This window comes from Felis catus, chromosome C2 (genome assembly GCF_018350175.1).
Source record: "Felis catus isolate Fca126 chromosome C2, F.catus_Fca126_mat1.0, whole genome shotgun sequence".
NCBI lineage: Eukaryota > Metazoa > Chordata > Mammalia > Carnivora > Felidae > Felis > Felis catus.
In genome coordinates this window covers 126,451,070-126,471,601 of record NC_058376.1, presented here as the reverse complement: position 1 = coordinate 126,471,601, position 20,532 = coordinate 126,451,070, and the positions used below count along the sequence as shown (strand labels likewise).

The window sequence follows — 20,532 nt, the reverse complement described above, 5'->3', positions numbered from 1 at the left end:
TGCTATTATAAACCATACATAGTTTTCAATCTTTTTTTAATATTTATTTATTTTTGACAGAGAGAGACAGAGCATGAGCGGGGGAGGGGCAGAGAGAGGGAGACAGAATCTGAAGCAGGCTCCAGACTCTGAGCTGTTAGCACAGAGCCCGACACAGGGCTCGAACTCACAGACTGCGAGATCATGACCTGAGCCTAAGTTGGATGCTCAGCCGACTGAGCTACCCAGGCGCCCCTAAACCGTACACAGTTTTCAAATGTCAATTTTGAGTTATTCGTTACTCAACAACAGATTTTTAAATTTAAAAAGCAGTTGATGTACATAGTGAAATATCCAACAGTATAATGGTGTACAATTCAAACTAAGTTTCTTGAACACTACAGATCTCTAGTTTTCCATTAAGAAAGCCATTGTTCAACAGTTCCTTATGTATCATCCCAGATACAATCTGTCAATTAACAGGTGTCTGTATATTGAAATCTTATCACCTCTTTAAATTTATATAACCATTCTACTCCTTGCCTTTTGCATTAAATTTTCTCACATAGAATATTTAACATAAATAATATTAACACTTTAAAATTTACAGTGACATAGCACTGCATAGAATCAAAACTATCCTACCAAAGCTAACTGGTTATCTCCTGATCAAAATTTAGATTATTTCAAGTTGTAATTTTTTATAAGTAATGCTATGATGAACGTCTTTGTACCTATGTCTTTTTACACATCTCCAAGTATATATCTGTAGTCTAAATTCCTAAAATATAAATGTCAATCAAGGGTATATCTGCTTTTAATTTTGATAAGAATTTGACAAGTAACTTTCTAAAGTGATTACACCAATTTAGTCTACAATGGTATTTGTATGAGTATGAGGTATTTGTATGAGTATTTAAAAACAAAAAATAAAACATCCAACAACTCCATAAGGTTTTCTGATACATACATACAGTTGAGAATTACTAGAACAGAGCCTAGATTAGAAAAAAGTTAAAACTAAGGTTACTAAGACAAAATAGGTAACTACTACTGTGATTCACAAGAGAAAATATAAAGGATTAAACTAAGAAAATGATAGTAGGTCTAAAAGAATGGTGGCAAAAGAGATATTGAGGAGGTAGAATTTTTTAAAAGATAAAAATCTCTTGAGATTAAGGATGCTTCTAATATTCCCTCCTTTAGGATCTGACACTCAAACACATTTTTGATCAATAATAAAAAGGTAGGTGGTAATCTGGATGTATGTGGGGGTGGTAGCCAAATTTTGATATAACATGCCCAAGGAATAGTCAGAAGTAACTGAAATCATTTCTAAGTTCAGTCAAGGAAAAAAGTGTGTAGTCTTCTAAGGAACATATCAGCATTCTTCTAAAGACAGTATGACTGCATTATTTACACAGAAAGTCATAATCTATCCAATAGCAATAATGTTACTGAAGTTAAACTCAACCTATGTTCATTCTAAAGAAATGTGTTGATTACGAGTTCATGATGGTAAAGTACAAGCATTTAATCTCTCCCCACAATTCCCACTGAAAAAATACAAAAGATGTTTAGACAAAATAAAAAGATTAAAAAAAAAAAAAGAGTTTGACATGGGGCAAACATCAGAAGGGATGCGATAGCAAACAGCAGTAGCAAATTAGTAGCAAGAAATGTGAAGAGACACTGAAAAGAATTTAAAAGCTTGGTTTGAGTGGATATGCAACAGCTATGTAACATTAGGCAAGTTATTTAATATCTCGATGTTTCAGTTTCATCATCAATAAAAATAGTATAAGCATACATATCCCATAGGGTTGTCATAAGGCTTAAACAAATGTATACATGTAAAGACTTAAAGTATTACTATATGTGAAAAGTACAAAAAAAATTTTCTATTATTGATGCCTTGAGAAGCCCAGAGTTAGCGACCTGTGATTATATTCCCTTCCTCTTTATGGGTTTACTCTCACTATCTTGTTATATAGCAAATATTTACCAAAACAATTCACAAATGTTCTTTATTGGCTTTCAATTTGTAGGATCAATTCAGACAATTCTGGCAACTATATATTAAAGCAGAAGTTTAATATTTTATTTTTGATAGATGTTCTCTAAAACAAGGTATAAACTTACAAGGACACCAACAGGCAATAGGCATAAAATCACAAAACAAAATAGGGAGAATTTAAATATTTCTTGCCTTTATTTTACAAAAAATTATATGAAGAAATACTACAAATTGGGGCACCTGGGTAGCTCAGTCAGTTAAGTGTCCAACTACTGACTTCGACTCAGGTCATGATCTCACTCCTCGTGGGATTGAGCCCTGCGTCAGGTTCTGCGCGGTCAGTAGAGCCTGCTTGGGATTCTCTTTCCCTCTCTTCTCTCTGCCCTTTCCCTGCTGGTGTTCTCTCTCTCAAAATAAATAAACTTAAAAAAAAAAAAAAGAAAAGAAATACTACAATAAATTCTGAAATGTGGATTGTTTACTGTGTTATAGAACTGTAATAATTTTTAATACTTTTTGTAGGTTAAAAACTCATTAGAATAGGGGAGGACACAAACAGATGCCAGATGCCATATTCTTTCTCTGAAGTATTCAAAAAAATATTTAAAAGCACACAGGAGGAGGAGGTATCAAAGCAACTCCCTCTGTCTAATTCTACAACAATTTGAACACCAAAATAAATTAACAATAGAACTCAATTTTAACCAGCTGGACAGAATAGGAATAAAGTAGTAATCCACGAGTCTATATGAATTTTAAAAAATGAATAAATGAATGAAGAAGGGCAAGTTCTTCTTTATAGCAGAGGGCCAACAAATAAATGACATAAATAAATGACATAAATAAATGATGGAAAGTCACTATTTACTTCATTTGTGACCATGAGAGAAATAAATGACTGAGGCAAGAATCATAAATGGATGCTAACATTATATCAAAGTTTGATAAGAAACAGGAATATTCTTTTTTTTTCTTCAGCGTTTTTATTTATTTTTGGGACAGAGAGAGACAGAGCATGAACGGGGGAGGGGCAGAGAGAGAGGGAGACACAGAATCAGAAACAGGCTCCAGGCTCCGAGCCATCAGCCTAGAGCCTGACGCGGGGCTCGAACTCACGGACCGCGAGATCGTGACCTGGCTGAAGTCGGACGCTTAACCGACTGCGCCACCCAGGCACCCCAAAACAGGAATATTCTTAAGGAATCTTTCCACATTAAAAAAGAAAATGGAAACTCTACACAGGATAGACTTGGCAGAGCCTACCTTATTAAAGTGATCAAAGTTAATATCACAATAGGAAACAAAATGACATCATGTGCCTCCTGATGTGATGCACTGAGGGCAGAATATCATTTATTGTAGCATTCTACCGAGAATGCATTATATGAATGAATCTAAACATGTAGATTAGACAAAACTAAGTTGAGGAGATTCTTTTATTATTTTTTTAAATATTTATTAATTTGAGACAGGGAGAGTGTGTGTAAGCCAGGGAGAAGGACAGAGGAAGAGAGAGACTCTTAAGCCCCAAAGTGGGGTTTGATCTCACGACCCTGAGATCACAACCTGAGCCAAAAACCAAGAGTCAGACGCTCAACCAACTGAGCCACCCAGGCACCCCAGTTGAGTACATTCTATAAAATAATTAGCCTGTATCTTCAAAGTGTCAATGTCATGAAACACAAAGAACAAGAAAGCATTCCAGATTAAAAGACCAAAAAAAAAAAAGACATTAAAAACTGGATGCAATGTATTATTATTGCTTGAATTCTGGGCTGGGGGAAAACTGCTATGAAGAATATCATTAGGGGTGTCTGGAGGCTCATCGGTTGGGCTTCTGAGTTTGGCTTAGGTCATGGTCTCACAGCTTGTGAGTTCAAGCTCCGCGTTGGGCTCTGTGCTGATAACTCAGAGCCTGGAGCCTACTTCAGATTCTGTGTCTCCCCCTCTCTCTCCCCCTACCCTGCTTGTGCACTGTCTCTCTCTCTCAAAAATAAAATAAAACATTAAAAAAAGAATATTACTGTTTTACATATGCATATTTATATGAAAATAAAATATATATATAGAGAGAGAGAAAGTGAGAAAGCTTGCGAGTATGCAACTGTGGAAAACTTGTGACAATAGATGAATCAGATGAAGGAAATAAGAGTTTATTTTTCTATATAATTCTTCTATAATTTGAGTTAAAAGATTATTATACACAGGTAAATTCTTCTAAACTTCAGTCTCACATATTCTAAACCTGTAATAGTTAAAACAGTTTTGGCATGAGAAAAGAGATCAGTGGAAGAGGAAAGAAAAAAAAATAACTCAGAAGACTAGGAAACTTCTAGTTAAAACGGTTACCATGGAAAACAAACAGTCAAGCATATGGACAATACAATTACCCAAAACTGCTAGACGATTAATTTTAAATTATCTTCAGAATATTAAGCATAACTAAAGGTAAGCAATCACAAACATTCTGGTAGTTATTTGTTATCTTTACTCAAAAAAGGTATTTTCTCTGAATTTTAAAGTACAGAGTGGCAATCTACAAAAGTGAGCCTGTATGGTCTTATGAAGAACTGGCTGAATTCTGTATACTTTTCAGATTTTCAATTGTAGGTATCTAAAGACATGTTTCTAAGAGCTGCTGACTGCTAAATAGTTTCTATTGCTAAAACAAACAAGAGCACAATCTAGTAGTGATGCACTAAAACTTCATATACATGATTAAAGTTTTAAGGACATGTCTAACGACACAAATAGAAATATATTCCATGATTGTGGATTGGAAGAACCAATATTGTTAAAATGTCCATACTACCCAAAGCAAACTACAGATTCAATGCAATCCTTATCAAAATACTGACAGCATTTTTCACAGATCTAGAAAAAACAATCCTAAAATTGTGACAGAAGATCCTGAACAGCCAAAACAATCTTGAAAAAAAAAAAAAGAACAAAACTGAAGGGATCACAATCCCAGATTTTGACATAAACTACAAAGTTGTAGTAATCAAAGCAGTAGGGTCCTGGCACAAAAACAGACATATAGATTAGTGGAACAGAAGGGAGAGCACCAAAATAAACCCATGATTATATGGTCAATTTATCTTTACAAAGGAGGCAAGAATATGCAATGGGAAAAAGTCTCTTCAACAAATGGTGCTGGGGAAACTGGACAACATGCAAAAGAAAGAGGCTGGGACCATTTTCTTTCACCATACCCAAAAATAAACTCAAATGGATTAAAGATCCAAATGTGAGACCTGAAACCATAAAAATCCTAGAAGAGAGAACAGGCAGTAATTTCGCTGACATCAGCCACAGCAACATTTTTTTAGACAGGTTTCCTGAGGCAAGGGAGAGAAAAGCAAAAATAAACTATTGAGACTGTATCAAAATAAAAAGCTTCTACACAGCGAAGGAAACAATCAAGAAAACTAAAAGACAACCTACGGAATGGGAGAAGATATTTGCAAATGACATATCTGATAAAGAAAGGGTTAGTATCCAAAATGTATGAAGAACTTACACAACTCAACACCACAGAAACAAATAATACAATTAAAAAATGGGAAGAAGACAGAAACAGACATTTCTCCAAAGGAAACACACAGATGACCAACAGACACATGAAAAGATTTTCATCATCACTTATCACTAGGGAAATGCAAATCAAAACTTCAATGAAATATCACCTCACACTTGTTAGAATGGTTAAAATCAAACAGGAAACAACAAGTGCAAACATGGATGTAGAGAAAAAGAAACATCTGTGCACTGCTGGTGGGAATGCAAACTGGTGCAGCATTCCTCAAAAAAATAAAAATGATCCAGTAATTCTCCTACTGGGTATTTACCCAAAGAATACAAAAATACTAATTTGAAACATTTGCACCCCTATGTTTACTGCAGCATTATTTACAATAGTCAAATTATGGAAGCAGCCCAAGCATCCATCAACTAAATAAATGGATAAAGAAGATGTGGTATGTATGTATGCATGTATATGCATGTGTGTTTACACACACACACACACACCAGTGGAATATTATGGTTCATAAAAAAGAATGAAATCTTGACATTTGCAACAGCATGGATGGAGCGAGAGGATGTAATACTAAGAGAAATAAGTCAGTCAGAAAAAGACAAATACTATATGATTTCACTCATAAGTGGAATTTAAGAAACAAAACACAGAAACACAAAACAAAAAAAGAGACAAATAAAAAAACAGACTCTTCACCTTAGAGAACAAACTGATGGTTCCCAGAGGGGAGGTGAGTGGGGGGATGGGTGAAGGAGGTGAAGGGGATTAAGAGTACACTTTTGATGAGCATTGAGTAATGTACAGAACTATCAAATCACTATATTGTACACCTGAAACTAATATAACACTCTGTTAATTATACTTGAATTAAAAAAAAGAAAGTATGTGTTAAGATTAACAAAGTATAAGCAAATGTCACATGTATGTGTTCTCTTACTCTAAGAAATTAAAAATGGAAGAAATAAGAAAATAAGTAAGAGAAAACCAAGATAATCAAAGACGACAACCAAAGAAGTCACAAGTCAGTTCTACAATAAATGATGGTATAGTGAATTAAAAATAAATTTTGACATAATTATAATCCCCAGATGAAACAGAGTTGTGCTATTCTCATTATCTTCTTGAGGAAAATGAGGAAACCAAAACAAGGAATACCTCAACTCTATCCCTTTCAACTTTAAAGAACAGCTTGAGAATATAAACAGAGCAATGAGAAAGTATACTTCTGTGATTAACTTTTAATATAAAATCATAATTGTTATACCTGCTGAAATTCTTACTGCTTTAGTATTTAAGCATTCATTACCAAATGGAAATACATGAGACCACCCCTAAACACCACCTATACTTCACTATTGGTTGATATTTTGGTCTAATGAATGAGTATATGCAGTATACAAAACAACTCTTAATTCTTACAACAGATTGTTATTGCTAAGTAACAATAACTATATGCAATTGTCAATTAAAATTAACTACATTACATGTAACCATTAACAACTGTAATAACTGTAACTGTTAATTAACAATTAACAACTTAATTCTCATATAGAACTGACTATTTTAAGTGTCTTCCAGACTAGAGAAATTTGGTGAATTCCTGCCCTTTCCATTCCAACTTACATATGAAGGCAAAAAGGTCTAAAATCTAAATAGAGGCTCCAAGTTTACTTAGCTATGGTTCTACTATAAAAAGTAAGCCGTACCTCAGGCTTACCATTATCAATATCTAGAACAGTACCTACAATATAGCCATAATTAGGAATTTTCATCAAACTGAATCAAGTTTTGAAGTTACTACTATGGAAATTAATGGGATTTTTCCTAAAAGAACAATAATGTTTACTTTAGTATTAAATTTTTAAAATACATTATAAAAAAGTTTCTCTACTTTTTTCTGTTCAAACCTGAAGATATATTACACCTACCAGTAACATCCAATCATGAACACCTACCAGTAATATTCAATTACTATAGCAATAATTCTCAAAAGAGGCATCTGCATTTAAGGATTATACTTTCTATGTAAGGCTTTTAATAATCCTGTGTGATCTCAGAGAAGCTTCGTCTTCTAAAATGGACAAAGGAATATCAACAAACTCCTACCTGTTCTGGCATAGCTCCATGTTCAATTCCAGTCTTCAATAATCTGTAGCAATTACCAAATAGATCCCATTTTGTGAGATCATGAGCACTAAAATAAACAAAAATGCATTAACTTTATTTTAGAGTAGAAGAAAATTGAAATTTGAACTCAGTTTGAGTAGGTAGAAGTATAAACTAACTTCATTTTCTTATAGAATCAAAAAAGATGGATAAAAAATGTTCAAGTACTCAGAAAGAAAGGAAGAAGTAAAGAGGATGGAAGTAGGGAAAAAAGGAAGGAAGGGAAGAAAAAGGGAAAAGGGAAAGAGGGACAAGGACGATGAAGGGGGAGAGGAGACAAAATATATAAGCTGATATTAGGAATTAATTAAAAGAAACTAATTAACAATAAAAATTCGCACCTTTCAATGAAGGTTACTACTACATAGTCAACCTAAGCTTGTATTCCATTTCATTCTTCCTAGTATATTTTAAAACATATTTTAACAAATCCATTCATAATTTCAAAACATAAAAATACATATGGTTTTTTTTTTAATTTTTTTTTAACGTTTATTTATTTTTGAGACAGAGAGAGACAGAGCATGAACGGGGGATGGTCAGAGAGAGGGAGACACAGAATCTGAAACAGGCTCCAGGCTCTGAGCTGTCAGCACAGAGCCCGACACGGGGCTTGAACTCACTGACCGTGAGATCATGACCTGAGCCGAAGTGGGCCGCTTAACCGACTGAGCCACCCAGGCGCCCCCATATATATTTTTAAAAGAAATTTGTATTCATAAAATAGAGATAAAGAAAGACAGAAATAGGGGAAAGGAAATATGGCAAAGCTCGAAATTTAGTGTGGCTATAGGCTTCTTAATTGAAATAATGCTGACATTTTATTTTCTCATGAGTTCTACTACTAAAAATAGATCAGTGAATGTTAACTTTCATTTTGAAATGTCAAAATATTTTTTAAAATAGGAGTTTTGACATTAGTTGTCAATTATTATTTTGAAATGTCAAAATATTTTTAAAACTAAGAGTTTATTTCTCCATAGAAGTCTAAAAAATGTACTTGTGTAAAAAGAAAATCTAAAAGTCTTAGATTTTAGACATTGCTTTTGAAATCTGAAGTGTTCATTAATGTAAGGGCTATACTTAAACATTCTTTAGACAACAAAGATCTTTATTTTCCTTTCTTTATGGAGCAAACACACTTCAGTAACAAGGGACATGTAAATTACAATTTGAAAATGACACTTAGATGAACTTTCATGGCTTCCTCCCAAATTTTTTTCTTATTAAGATTTCTAAAAGCTATCAATTGAAAATTATACCTGTAAAACTCTATCTAGCTTATGGGGCACCTGGGTGGCTCAGTTGGTTAAGTGTCCGACTTCGGCTCAGGTCATGATCTCAAGGTTTATGAGTTTGAGCTCCATATTGGGCTCTGGGCTGACAGCTCAAGCCTGGAGCCTGCTTCAGATTCTGTGTCTGTCTCTCTCTCTTCCCCTCCCTCACTCATGCTCTGTCTCTGTCTTTCAAAAATGAATATTAAAAAATTAAAAAAAAAAAACAACTCTAGCTTATAGAGTAAGCCCATCTAATGTGTTAATAATATTGATTAACAAACTTTTACAGTGTACAGTGTACATTTTGTTACACTTGAATGATAAATCTTACTCCTTAAATAATCAAATAATAAAAACCAATAATTTATAGAGAGAAAATCTGAATAGTAAAAAAATCATAACATCTCTATATTTGTCTAAAATTTTCCATTGTTATACAGACGTCAAATATTATCAAAACAGTCTATTTTACGTTGGCTAATATATGTTATTAACCAAATCTAAATAAAATGACGTACTTATGAAAAGAGGTTAACCGCTTTAATGTAGAAAGAACATTGTAAATATCATCATCATCAGCTTCTTCTCCCTATAAATAAAAAAAAGATATCACTTCATTACCATAACTTTACTTACCCTCAAATTCACACGAAAGTCTGTTAATGCTTACTGCCTAAAAGAATTCTTTTTTATTATATAAAGAGTACATATTCACTGTTGGTAAGAAACAAGGTACAAATAAGCAAAAAAATAAAAAATAACAGCCATAATTGTAATACCCAGAGATAACCATTTTTGCATTTTAAACAATGTCATAAATGTTAACTTTGTACATTTTTTTGATTAATACTTTAGCATAAATTCACTGAAACTGCTGAGTGAAAAGGTACGTGCTTTAAAGATTTTAATGGTTACTTCAAAGATTTTACTGTCAGTTCCTTTGGTAGCTCAAAATCACAATGAAAAATAAAAAATGGTTGATAAAACTCAGAAGTTAAAATTAAAAATTAGAAGTTGGAAAAATTGGTTACATAGATTAAAAAGAAAATCAGTCTGGCCATCAGAGCACAGAAATCTGTGGGGGTTCCAAATTGCCTTACAATGATTGGAGGAAGAGGGCAAGAAATGGGAATCACAAAAATAATTATAAAAATAACCAGCTGGAGAAGTGCCTGGGTGGCTCAGTTGAATAAGTGTGTGACTCTTGATTTTAACACAGGTCATGATCTCACAGTTTGTGGGTTCGAGCCCCATGTTGGGGCTTCAGATCCCCTGTCTCCCTCTTTCTCTCTGCCCCTCCTCTGGTCATGCTCACTCTCTCTCCTTCAAAAATAAAATAAACATTAAAAAAAAACAACAGTTGGGAGAGGTCTGCTGCTATCCTGGGCACACCACTGGTGAGTGGCTGTTCCTTATAAGTACACTTAATTTTTATGTTGTATTCATTAGCACATTATAGGAGTTGAATAATATTAAAATGTAATTTAGGTTCCAGGAATAAAAAGTGAAAAAATGAATTAAGAAAAGCCAGACCTTAAAAAGGTATTTCTTAAAAGAGAAAAGATTTAGCTTTTATGAAATAGGTGTTTAAAATAAAGTATAACCAAGGCTAATCTTTACAGGATGAACAGCTGCAATAATGCTAAGATCTGAAAGAGGTAGGGAATTCTACTAGATTTCACTTTAAAATGGAAACAATTTACACATTCAACAACTCTGAATAACTATTAGCCAAAATTATCACATATATACACATTAACTTTAAAACAGACCTCTTGCAGTAGATCTTCCACAGAATGATTGAATCGATCTACAAACTCGTCAATTAGCTGACTTCGAGCTATGTCAACTCTGTTCTGGATGGTATACTCTTCACTGCATAATATGCTATAGGTTTTACTGCAGGCTTCTAGAACATCTGATTCTACATGTTTCTCCACAACAAATTTAATCTGTTTTAATAAAGCATCCAGATGCTGAGGAGGAAAAAAAAAAAAAAACTATGATATTTAGATTAATAAAAATAAGCATCTGTCAAATTATAAGCCTACAGATTACATGAAATGAAATAATCTAGTTAAACTGACTATAATAGAATTTCAATTTCACAGTGTCTTACCTTTTCCATTCTACCTGTGCTATAAATTTCTAGATCAAAATACTGTGGGATTTGTAGCAAGTTTGCTACCTTCTCTGCATCTGCAGAATACTAGAAGGAAGAGAAGCAAAGAAAAAAGAAGTGACTACTTTAATAGTTCAGTGTAATAAGCAAACTCAGTGGCATATTAGCACAGAAATGTAAATGAAACTATACCTTTGATAGCAACATAGGAAGTGTGATAATAAAATGCTCAGTCAATTTGTTTCTATCATCAATTTGAGTTTTTCTCTCTTTGGCAGTTAGCACCTAGAAATAAATTTAAATGGGCAAAGAACATAATGTCACATACTAATTTATAAATCTAGAATGTTACACAGAACAATGAAGCACTGGCAGATAACGTACCTGAGAATTTTCAGAGGAGCTTAACAAACTAATTACTAAAACAAATATCTCTAGTTTTATGCTTATTTCTAGTTAACATGCAGTATTACTTTATGAAATAACTACTTATTTAAGAATCACCCAAATTTAGATAAATTACTACTTGTTTAGGTTAAATAAAACAAAAACAAACACTTCTATAAAACCAATTATCAACATAAAAATATTAGAACTAATGGTGAAACAATTTTTCCAGAGTTTTAACCTCAATATGTTAACAGTAATCTCCCCTATGTTAAATACACTTTTCTGAAAATACTTTAGAAAGTAATGCTTTTATATTATCAGCAGCTAATAAATTTTCACTTATTTTTTGACGCATATACTAACAACATCTCTGCACTCAAGATAATCATTTCCCTAAAATATTCTGCATTTTGTATTTATCTTGAAGGAACTTAGGATCATAATGTTGAATGGTATTACAAAACAGAAACATTCCAATACAAATTACCACTTTATAAATGTAAACCCTCATTAAAAAAAAAATCAATACAGCTTTTATTGTATCTTTAAAACACCACAAATAAGTCTGAGAAATCATTTGGCACCTTGCTGTTTCTGTAGTTGGGACATCTTTTCTATTGTCTGAGAGTGAGAGACTGCGGGGAGGTGCAGAGGGAGAAGGAGAGAGAGAATCTTAAGCATTAAGTTAGATGCCCGGAATGCCTAGTAAATTAACTGTACTTAAGCATTCAGGCTCAAGTCATGATCTCATGGTTCTTGAGATCAAGCCCTGCGTCAGGCTCTACACTGACACTGGGATTATCTCTTTCCCTCTCTCTGCCCCTCCTCTGCTCACACTGGTGTGCGCACACACTCTCTCTCAAAATAAACTAGAGAGAAAAAAAAAAAGCTGACTTTTAACCGACTGAATCACCCAGGCACTTAGGTGATTCCACAATCACCCTGGAAAACTTAGATCTTATTCATCAGGCTGCTGAACTGTTTTTTTTTTTTTTTTTTTTTTCACAGATACCATCCCAACATTTTCTGATATTCTTGTTTTTAACTGTTGTGGCTTTCTGAATCAAAGCAGCTGAATCTGACACAAGTTCACTGTCATTTCCTTAACGAATTAACTCATCTTTCTGGGCCTGAGATACTCAACAAGCAACACCTTGGCCTCATCCGAAGCTTGCAGATGTATTTTTCACTCAAGAAATTTCAGACTTCAACAAGAGAACCACTGTCCCGAATAACAATGTTGTTGGGGAAGTGAGCATACAAAGACCCTCCCTTGTAATGGAAGCCCAGTGTAACGCCCTTGATCATGTTCTGTACATGACTACAGATAATGTGAACCAGAGCCATTTCTTTTCTATTTGCCCACCATTTGTCAACTTGGAGCCTCTTCTTTTTCTTTCCAAGGAGACTGAGTCTCTTTGCAGGGTTTGTCTGGCATCCTTCACAATAGTAGTGCATCCCTTCAGAGCGATGTCAACATTTTTTGGAATGTTGATAGTTTGCTGAGAATGGTCTTCATTCTCACAGTTGTTTGAGAATGTGAAAGAATAGGGCCTCCTATCTGATTCTTCTTCCAGGAACTTAATATTGTTTTTCTACCTCTTAAAATACAAAATAATCACTCTGGAATGATTTACCAAGTATTGTATTCAGTTCTGCACAAAGTAATAAAAAGGACTACATATAAAGTGGAATTCACATCTAGGAATGTATTCAGGGTATTGAGAAGTCTTGAAATTCATTTGATAATGTATGAAAGGTCTAAGAATATTGATTTTAGGGAAAAAGCTGTCTTTGATTGAGTGATCATGGTAGGCAGTCTACATGCACGAACTCAGTTAATCCTCACAGTATCTCTGATGGGATGGTAAAAATGGAATACCACGTATGAAGGGAGACTTTGCCAGTATCTAACAAAACTGTATACATATCTTTCCTCTGATCTAATGATCTCACTTTGAAGCAATCTACCCCACCAACACACATGGTACAAGTATGAAATGACACAAGATTATTCACTACACATTATTTCTAATAGTAAAAGACTGGCAACAACCCAAAAGACTCTCAGTAGTGTACCCACATAATGGATATTATGCAGCCATAAAAAAATAAAGATCTCCAAATACAGTTATGGAGTGATATCTAGGATATACTGTTAAATAAAAAATGTAAGGTACTGACACTGTACAAAATATACTATCTTTTGAGGGTGAGAGAAAGGAGGATGGACTACATGCATTTACCTATACTTGTAAAATGAAACACTGAAAAGATAATCTGAAAACAAATAAAAATGGTTACTGGTAGGAGGGAGAAACGTGTATCAAAGACTTCTCTGAATGTTTTTTTATTTAAAAAATTTTTAAATTTATATCCAAGTTAGTTAGCATATAGTGCAATAAAGTTTTCAGGAGTAGATTCCAGTGATTCATCCCCTATGTATAACACCCAGTGCTCATCCCAACAAGTGTCTTCCTTAATGCTTCTTACCCATTTAGCCAGCCCATTCCCCCACCCACAACCCCACCAGCAACCCTCAGTTTGTTCTCTATAGTTAAGAGTCTCTTATATTTAGTCCCCTCTCTGTTTTTATATTATTTTTACTTCCCTTCCCTTATGTTCATCTGTTTTGTATCTTAAATTCCATGTATGAGTGAAGTCATATGATATTTGTCTTTCTCTAATTTCACTTAGCATAATACCCTAGAGTTCCATTCATGTTGTTGCAAATGGCAAGATTTCATTCTTTCTGATTGCTGAGTAATACTCCTCCGAATGTATATTTTTACATGTTTTTCACCTTTTAACTACATAAATGTTTTACATATTTCCAAAAAATAAAAGAAAAAACATACAAAATCAAAGAGGGAAAAACCTTGTTATGCTAAATTTAAGTCATAAATATCAACATAAGTGTGTAATTTAGTATATATGGATATATACAGAGATATACATATATATTTTTAGCTCTGTATACTCAAAATGCCTATCAGAAATAATAATCAATTGACAGTGAGTACTCTTAGGTACAAGATTTTAACTTTAAATACTACTCTATTAAAAGGAACCAGGGTTTCTTGGAGATTCCTATGCTACGGTAATGTAAGAATCAGCCGTCAAGTGACACCCAGTAACTCCTCCCTGGTATTCATGCCCTTGTAGTCTCTTCCCACAGTGACTAAGGCTGACATGTGTAATCAATAGGGGATTGTGGAAATGATGTTGTGTGACTTTTGAGAACTAGATCATAAAAGACACAGAAGTCTACCTTACTTTCCTTTGGTTCATTCATTCTGCTTTATTCTCACTTTGATCATTCACTCTGGGAGCAGGGGGAGGAGGTAGCAACCGTGTCCTGAAAGCACTCAAACAGTCCTACTGAGATGTCCACATGGTGAGGATCTAAAGCCTCCCACTAACAATCAACACTAACTCGCCAGTCATGTAAGTTAAGCCATTTATAGAAGCAGTAAAATAACAATAAAATCTTCAGAGGCTAAAGCCCTGACTAACATCTTAAATGCAAACCTGTAAGAAACCTGAAGCCAAAAGAACAGCTAAGGCACTCCCAAGTTTCTGACCCACAGAAACTGTATGAGACTATAAAGCCTTATTGTTTTAAGTCTCTAAGTTTTAAAGGAATTTTTTTACATAGCAATAGAAAACTAATATAAACAGTAAAGGTAGAAAGTGAACTTGTTGAGAAAGCAAGAAGGTGCTTAAAAAATGATTAACACAAGTCAAAAGGGTAAGAAATGTTTAGCCTGAAAGGGCTCAGTTAAAGTTGGAACAACACATAAAGTTTTTAAAACTTTTATTTTGGAAAAATTTAAAAAGTACTTATTCTGTCACTATTACTTCATTAATTTCCTAAAGACTTTAATTTCCTGTAGCATTTTAAGGCAAATTCTTGGTATATCATTTCACTTCACCCATAAATATTTCACTGTATGTTTTTAACAGATGAAGACTTAAGAATAAAACTTGCCATCTCCAACAAAATTAAACAATAACTCCTTACTATCTTTCCATAGCCAGTCCATAGTTTTTTCTATTTTTATTTTTTGGATTTCTGTACATTCATATTTAATGTAAGCTTTGATATGGTTGCATTTATGTCAGCCATTTTGTTATCTATACATCTCATCTTTTTTTGTGCATTCCTTCTTTACTATGTTTTTTGGAGTTAAACATTTTTTAGTATACTATTATAATTTATTTGTTGATTTTGCTTTCATTTTCTTTAGGTATCAGTAGTTGCTCTAGGGATTATAATATACTTCTTTAGTTTACTATAATCAACTTTAGATTAATATTGAGTTACAGCAAAATACAACAATTTTGCTCCGATACAATTCCATTTCCTTTACCCTTATTTTATTATGTGTGTTATTATATATGTGTTATTGCTGTAACATATATCTGCATATCTTATAATCTTAATGCGTTAGTGCTATAATTATTGCTTTTATTAATTTTATGTCCCTTTAAAGAAGAGGAAAAAGAGATATATTAATATACATGGCCTTTTATAGCCACCCACATAGTTACTATTTCTGGTGCTCTTCATTCTTTCCTATGAATTAGAATTAACATCCAGTATTACTCTTTATAGCTTAAAGGACTTCTTTCAGTATTTCTTCTGAGGCAGGTCTTCCAGCAACATATCTCTAAATTCTCATTTATCTGGGGATGTTTTTAATTCACTTTCATATTTGAAAGGTAATTTTACTGGATTTAGAATTCTTGGTTGGCAATTTTCTTTTCTTTCAGTGAATATTTCATTCTGTCAGTCTTCTGGCCTCTACTGTTTTATAAAAAATTAATTAGTAATCTTATTACAATTGCCCTCTACATGACATGTTTTTCCTCTTGCTGCTTTCAAGATGTTTTCATCTTTGGCTTTCAACAGTGACTATCCTGTCCAGAGATGAATCTTTTGTGTTTACACTACTTGAGTTTTGTGAAGCTTCTTTATCTGTGGATTATGTTTTTCACCAAATTTGGGAAGTTTTTGGCAATTATTTCTTCAAGTGTTTTTCTTTCCTCTTTCTCTCCTTTCCTTCTGGAACTCTCATTATACAAATTTGATGCACTTAATATTGTTTCACATATTTCTCAGGCTCTGTTCATTTTTCTTCAGTCTTCTTTACTCTCTGTTCTTCAGAATGATTTTTATTAATCTAGGTTCATGTAGGATGTTTCTTGTCATCTCAAATGTGCTGTTAAACCCAAATAATGAATTTGAAATGTCATTGTACTTTTCAACTCTAGAATTTCCATTAAGTTTTTTCATTATTAAGATTCCTTATTTCTGTTATATTTTCCTGTAATTCTTTGAACATATTTTCCTTTAATTCTTTCAACATATTTTCTGAAGTATTTGCTAAATCCAATAATTAGGCCTATTGAAAAGCCATTTCTATCGTCTGCTTTTTTCACCCAGAGTATGGTCACATTTTACTGTTTCTTTGCATGGCTGTAGTTTTTCTGGAAGAGTCAACATTTTTAGGTAATATGGTGAAGCAATTATGGATTTTTAACTGATTTTTCTGAGTTTCATTACTTAAAAAAGTAATCTTAAACCTGAAATGTATATATAATCTGTCTCTCCCATGATGTATGTGGCCTCTGCTTAGAATTTTCATTATTTTTGTTTTAAAGCCTGTTTCCTAAGAGTTTTCAGTATTTCAATAGATTCCTGGTCAATCAATGATTTGGGCAGAGTTGGTGCTTAAATACTTCCAACATATAAGGCTTCTCCCCTCTGAGACCTGGGTTAGAAAGTATATTCAAAGATCAGCCACTTCTTCAAGAAACAACAAGTGTTGGCGAGGATGTGCAGAAAAAGGAACACTCATGCACTGTTGGTAGGAATGCAAACTGGTGCAGCCACTGTGGCAAACAGTATGGACATTCCTCAAAAAGTTAAAAATAGAACTGTTCCACAATCTAGTAATTGCAATACTGGGTAAAATGCAAAAAACACAAAAACACAAACTGAAAGGGATACATGCAATCTATGTTTATTGGAGCATTATTAAAATAGTCAAATTATGGAAGCAGCCCAATGTCCACTGGTAGATGAAGTGATAAAGAAGATACTGTATACATACACAATGGAATATTATGCAGCCATAAAAAGGAATGAAATCTTGCCATTTGCAATGACATGCATGGAGCCAGAGAGTATAATGCTAAGTGAAATAAGTCAAGACAAAGATAAATAGCATATGATCCTACTCATAGGTAGAATTTAAGAAACAAAACAAACGAGCAAAGGAAAATAAAAAGAGACACACACAAACCAAGAAACAAACTCTTAACTATAGAGAAGGAACTGATGGTTACCAGAGGGGAGGTGGGTGGGGCATTTGGGGATTAAAGAGTACACTTATCATCATGAGCACTGAGTAATGTACAGAATTCCTGAATCACTATATTGTACATATGAAACTAATATAACACTGTATTTTAACTGTACTGGAATTAAAAAACTTAATTAAAAAAAAAGTCCAGCTAATACCTAAGTTTGCTTTGACTTTTATTTTCCATTGGCTTTTCTCAGGTTTCTCAGTCAGCCAGTGATGTATGGAGAGCTCATCTCATCCTTTTATGGCTTTTTCATTTCCAGGATTTTTTAGATTCTTGGCTGGTCCACTGTTCTTCCCATCTGGGACCACAACCTCTGAATATCACAGCTGTGGGTTTTCCTTGTTTGTTTCTACCATGTTTGCCATTTTTAGTTCACAAAGCTCTGGACTTTTGCCATTTGTACCATATTGAGTCTGCCCCCTCTGCGAGCAAAGCTGCTGTTTTTTGCAGACAGTACCACTCTGGTAACACGACATCAACTTTGTGGATGGGTGTGTGTGCATCACAATCCCAGGCAAGAAGGCAGCAGACTCCTGTTGCTTTTACCTGAAGCTTTAGCAGCTTTTCAAAAACAAATCCTTCAATTTGTTTTTTTATCTCTGGTGAACTTCCAGAGCTCTTTGATAAGTTTTTTTAAACAAATTTTGCAGTTTCATTTTTTTCTTTTTTTGTAGAGAGAAATTACCTACCTCTGCACACCACCAGAGCTGGTCTTTCCATCAATGACTATCTCAATTCATCTTTATAACCAATAAAACTTGCATTATTAGCCCCATATTACAAATAAGAGAATTAACACACAAAGAAAATAATCAACTATCTTAAGATTAAATAGTTGCTAAATGGAAGAGTAAAGTTAGGCAGTTTGCTTTCAGAGCCTTTCTGCATTTTTAACAGATACGAATGTGAAAATTATTAAAGTACTAGAACAGAAGCAGGTACAGGTGCTTTGGGAACATGGAAGAAAAGAATCTATTTTTGAAACCTAAGTGCAGTAGACAGTATATAATGACAAAGCACCACAGCATGTATCCTTTACAGAAATTCCATGTTTTTATGCATACATATACCATCAAAATTTTCAAATATTTAAGACAGTTAATTACATTAAAAGTCTTTTGGTAGATTTCTCACTAATTTAACTTACTCTCTTGCCAGTACCCCTTCCCACTGGAGGATGTGCCTCAGCAGCTTGACGAATTGTACAAACCATTAGCTCTATAAGAGCACTCTCTTGACGGTCAGACATTGCTAAAGTGAAACAAAACGCATTAGTATGAGTAGACAGTTTTATAATAACCATGTATTAAAGAGAACACACAGTTATAAAAAACTGCAAACATATTCTATTACTGGTTATTTTAAAGACTGAAGTTAAGCTCGCTTATCCTAAGTCAAACATGAAAGAGAATTACAAAGTAAAGAAAAAGAGGACACTGGTTTCTTCTAATACCCAGTCTAAGACCATATTTCTGAATTAGGCAATACCAAAATTTTACCATATTTCCTTCTCATCATTTAAAGCTCATACAATAAGATATCTTTTTCTAAATAAAAAGTGAGCTCTACGTATTTTTTAAAAATAACAATAGATTTTGAATATCTTTCAAGTCACTATGTACACATTATGAATAATTTCTTAAATAATTATAAGTTATTACATAATAAGTGTTCCACAATTTAGTCAACCTTCTTCTACCTTTTACTCAAATTGTTTCCAAATTTGTGTCACTATAAACAATGCAGTAACAAATATCATTAACACACATATATTTATGTAACTGATACTTATGTTTCTGTAGAATAAATTCTGAGACAGGGTAATGGGTCAAAGGTTAAAATAAATATAAGGTTATTTATGGAAATTCAAACCTCCAACTGCAATGATGTTTGGTTCCTCATATCCCTAGCCAGCACTAAATGTCACAAATCCCTTTAATTTCTGCCAATTTGAAAAATGGTTATTTCGTTATTTTGCTTCTTCCTTTGTACTAATCAGTGAAATGTATTTTCTTGTTTTATTGGCTTAGAACTTTTTTCTGAGATTTTTATATTTATTCTTTGCCCATTTTTCTACTGCTATTCACCTTTCTTGAATTCCTGCGTATAAGGAGTAGTAACTTTGTCTTTTGAATGAGGCAAATATTTTCTCCTAGTTTGTCCTTTTGATGCCAGAATCTTCAGGGTATCTTTTGTTAGACTTTTTTTTTTACAGAAATTGTTAATTTTTACAAAGTTACATCTGTACTGTTTCATGGCTTCTGGCTTTTTTTTATCTTTCTAGTTTTAATGAGATATAATTGACATATAACACTGTACAAGTTGTACAGCATAATGATCTGACTTACATATATTGTGAAATTATCACAAAGTTAACGAACATCTATTATCTCATACAGATACAAAAAGGCTCCTGGGTTTCTTGCATTGCTTTCAAAGATCTCCTTGTCCTAGAGATTATTGGAATATATTTTCTTTAATTAAAAAAAAGTTTATTTTTGAGGGAAAGAGAGAGCAAGCAAGGTGGGGGGCAGGGGGGAGGGACGGACAGAGAGGGGGACACAGAATCCAAAGCAGGCTCCAGGCTCCGAGAGATTAGCACAGAACCTGAAGTGGGGCTTGAATGCGTGACCTGCAAGATCGTGACCTGAGTTGAGGTCAG

The 20,532-nt window shown here is 33.5% G+C and overlaps 1 protein-coding gene across 4 annotated transcripts in view; it reads right to left on the bottom strand.

Annotated features, from left to right (window-relative positions):
* STAG1 (stromal antigen 1) overlaps positions 1-20,532 on the bottom strand; it is a 410,325-nt gene that overhangs the window by 63,376 nt on the left and 326,417 nt on the right. For all 4 annotated transcript variants that reach the window (XM_023260539.2, XM_045036401.1, XM_019810669.2 and 1 more), the window contains 6 exons: positions 19,018-19,121; positions 11,295-11,387; positions 11,100-11,189; positions 10,753-10,956; positions 9,499-9,569; positions 7,644-7,731 (listed from right to left, as the gene is read on the bottom strand). In XM_023260539.2, the coding sequence (XP_023116307.1) occupies positions 7,644-7,731; positions 9,499-9,569; positions 10,753-10,956; positions 11,100-11,189; positions 11,295-11,387; positions 19,018-19,121 (650 nt within the window). The remainder of the gene's footprint in view (positions 1-7,643; positions 7,732-9,498; positions 9,570-10,752; positions 10,957-11,099; positions 11,190-11,294; positions 11,388-19,017; positions 19,122-20,532) is intronic.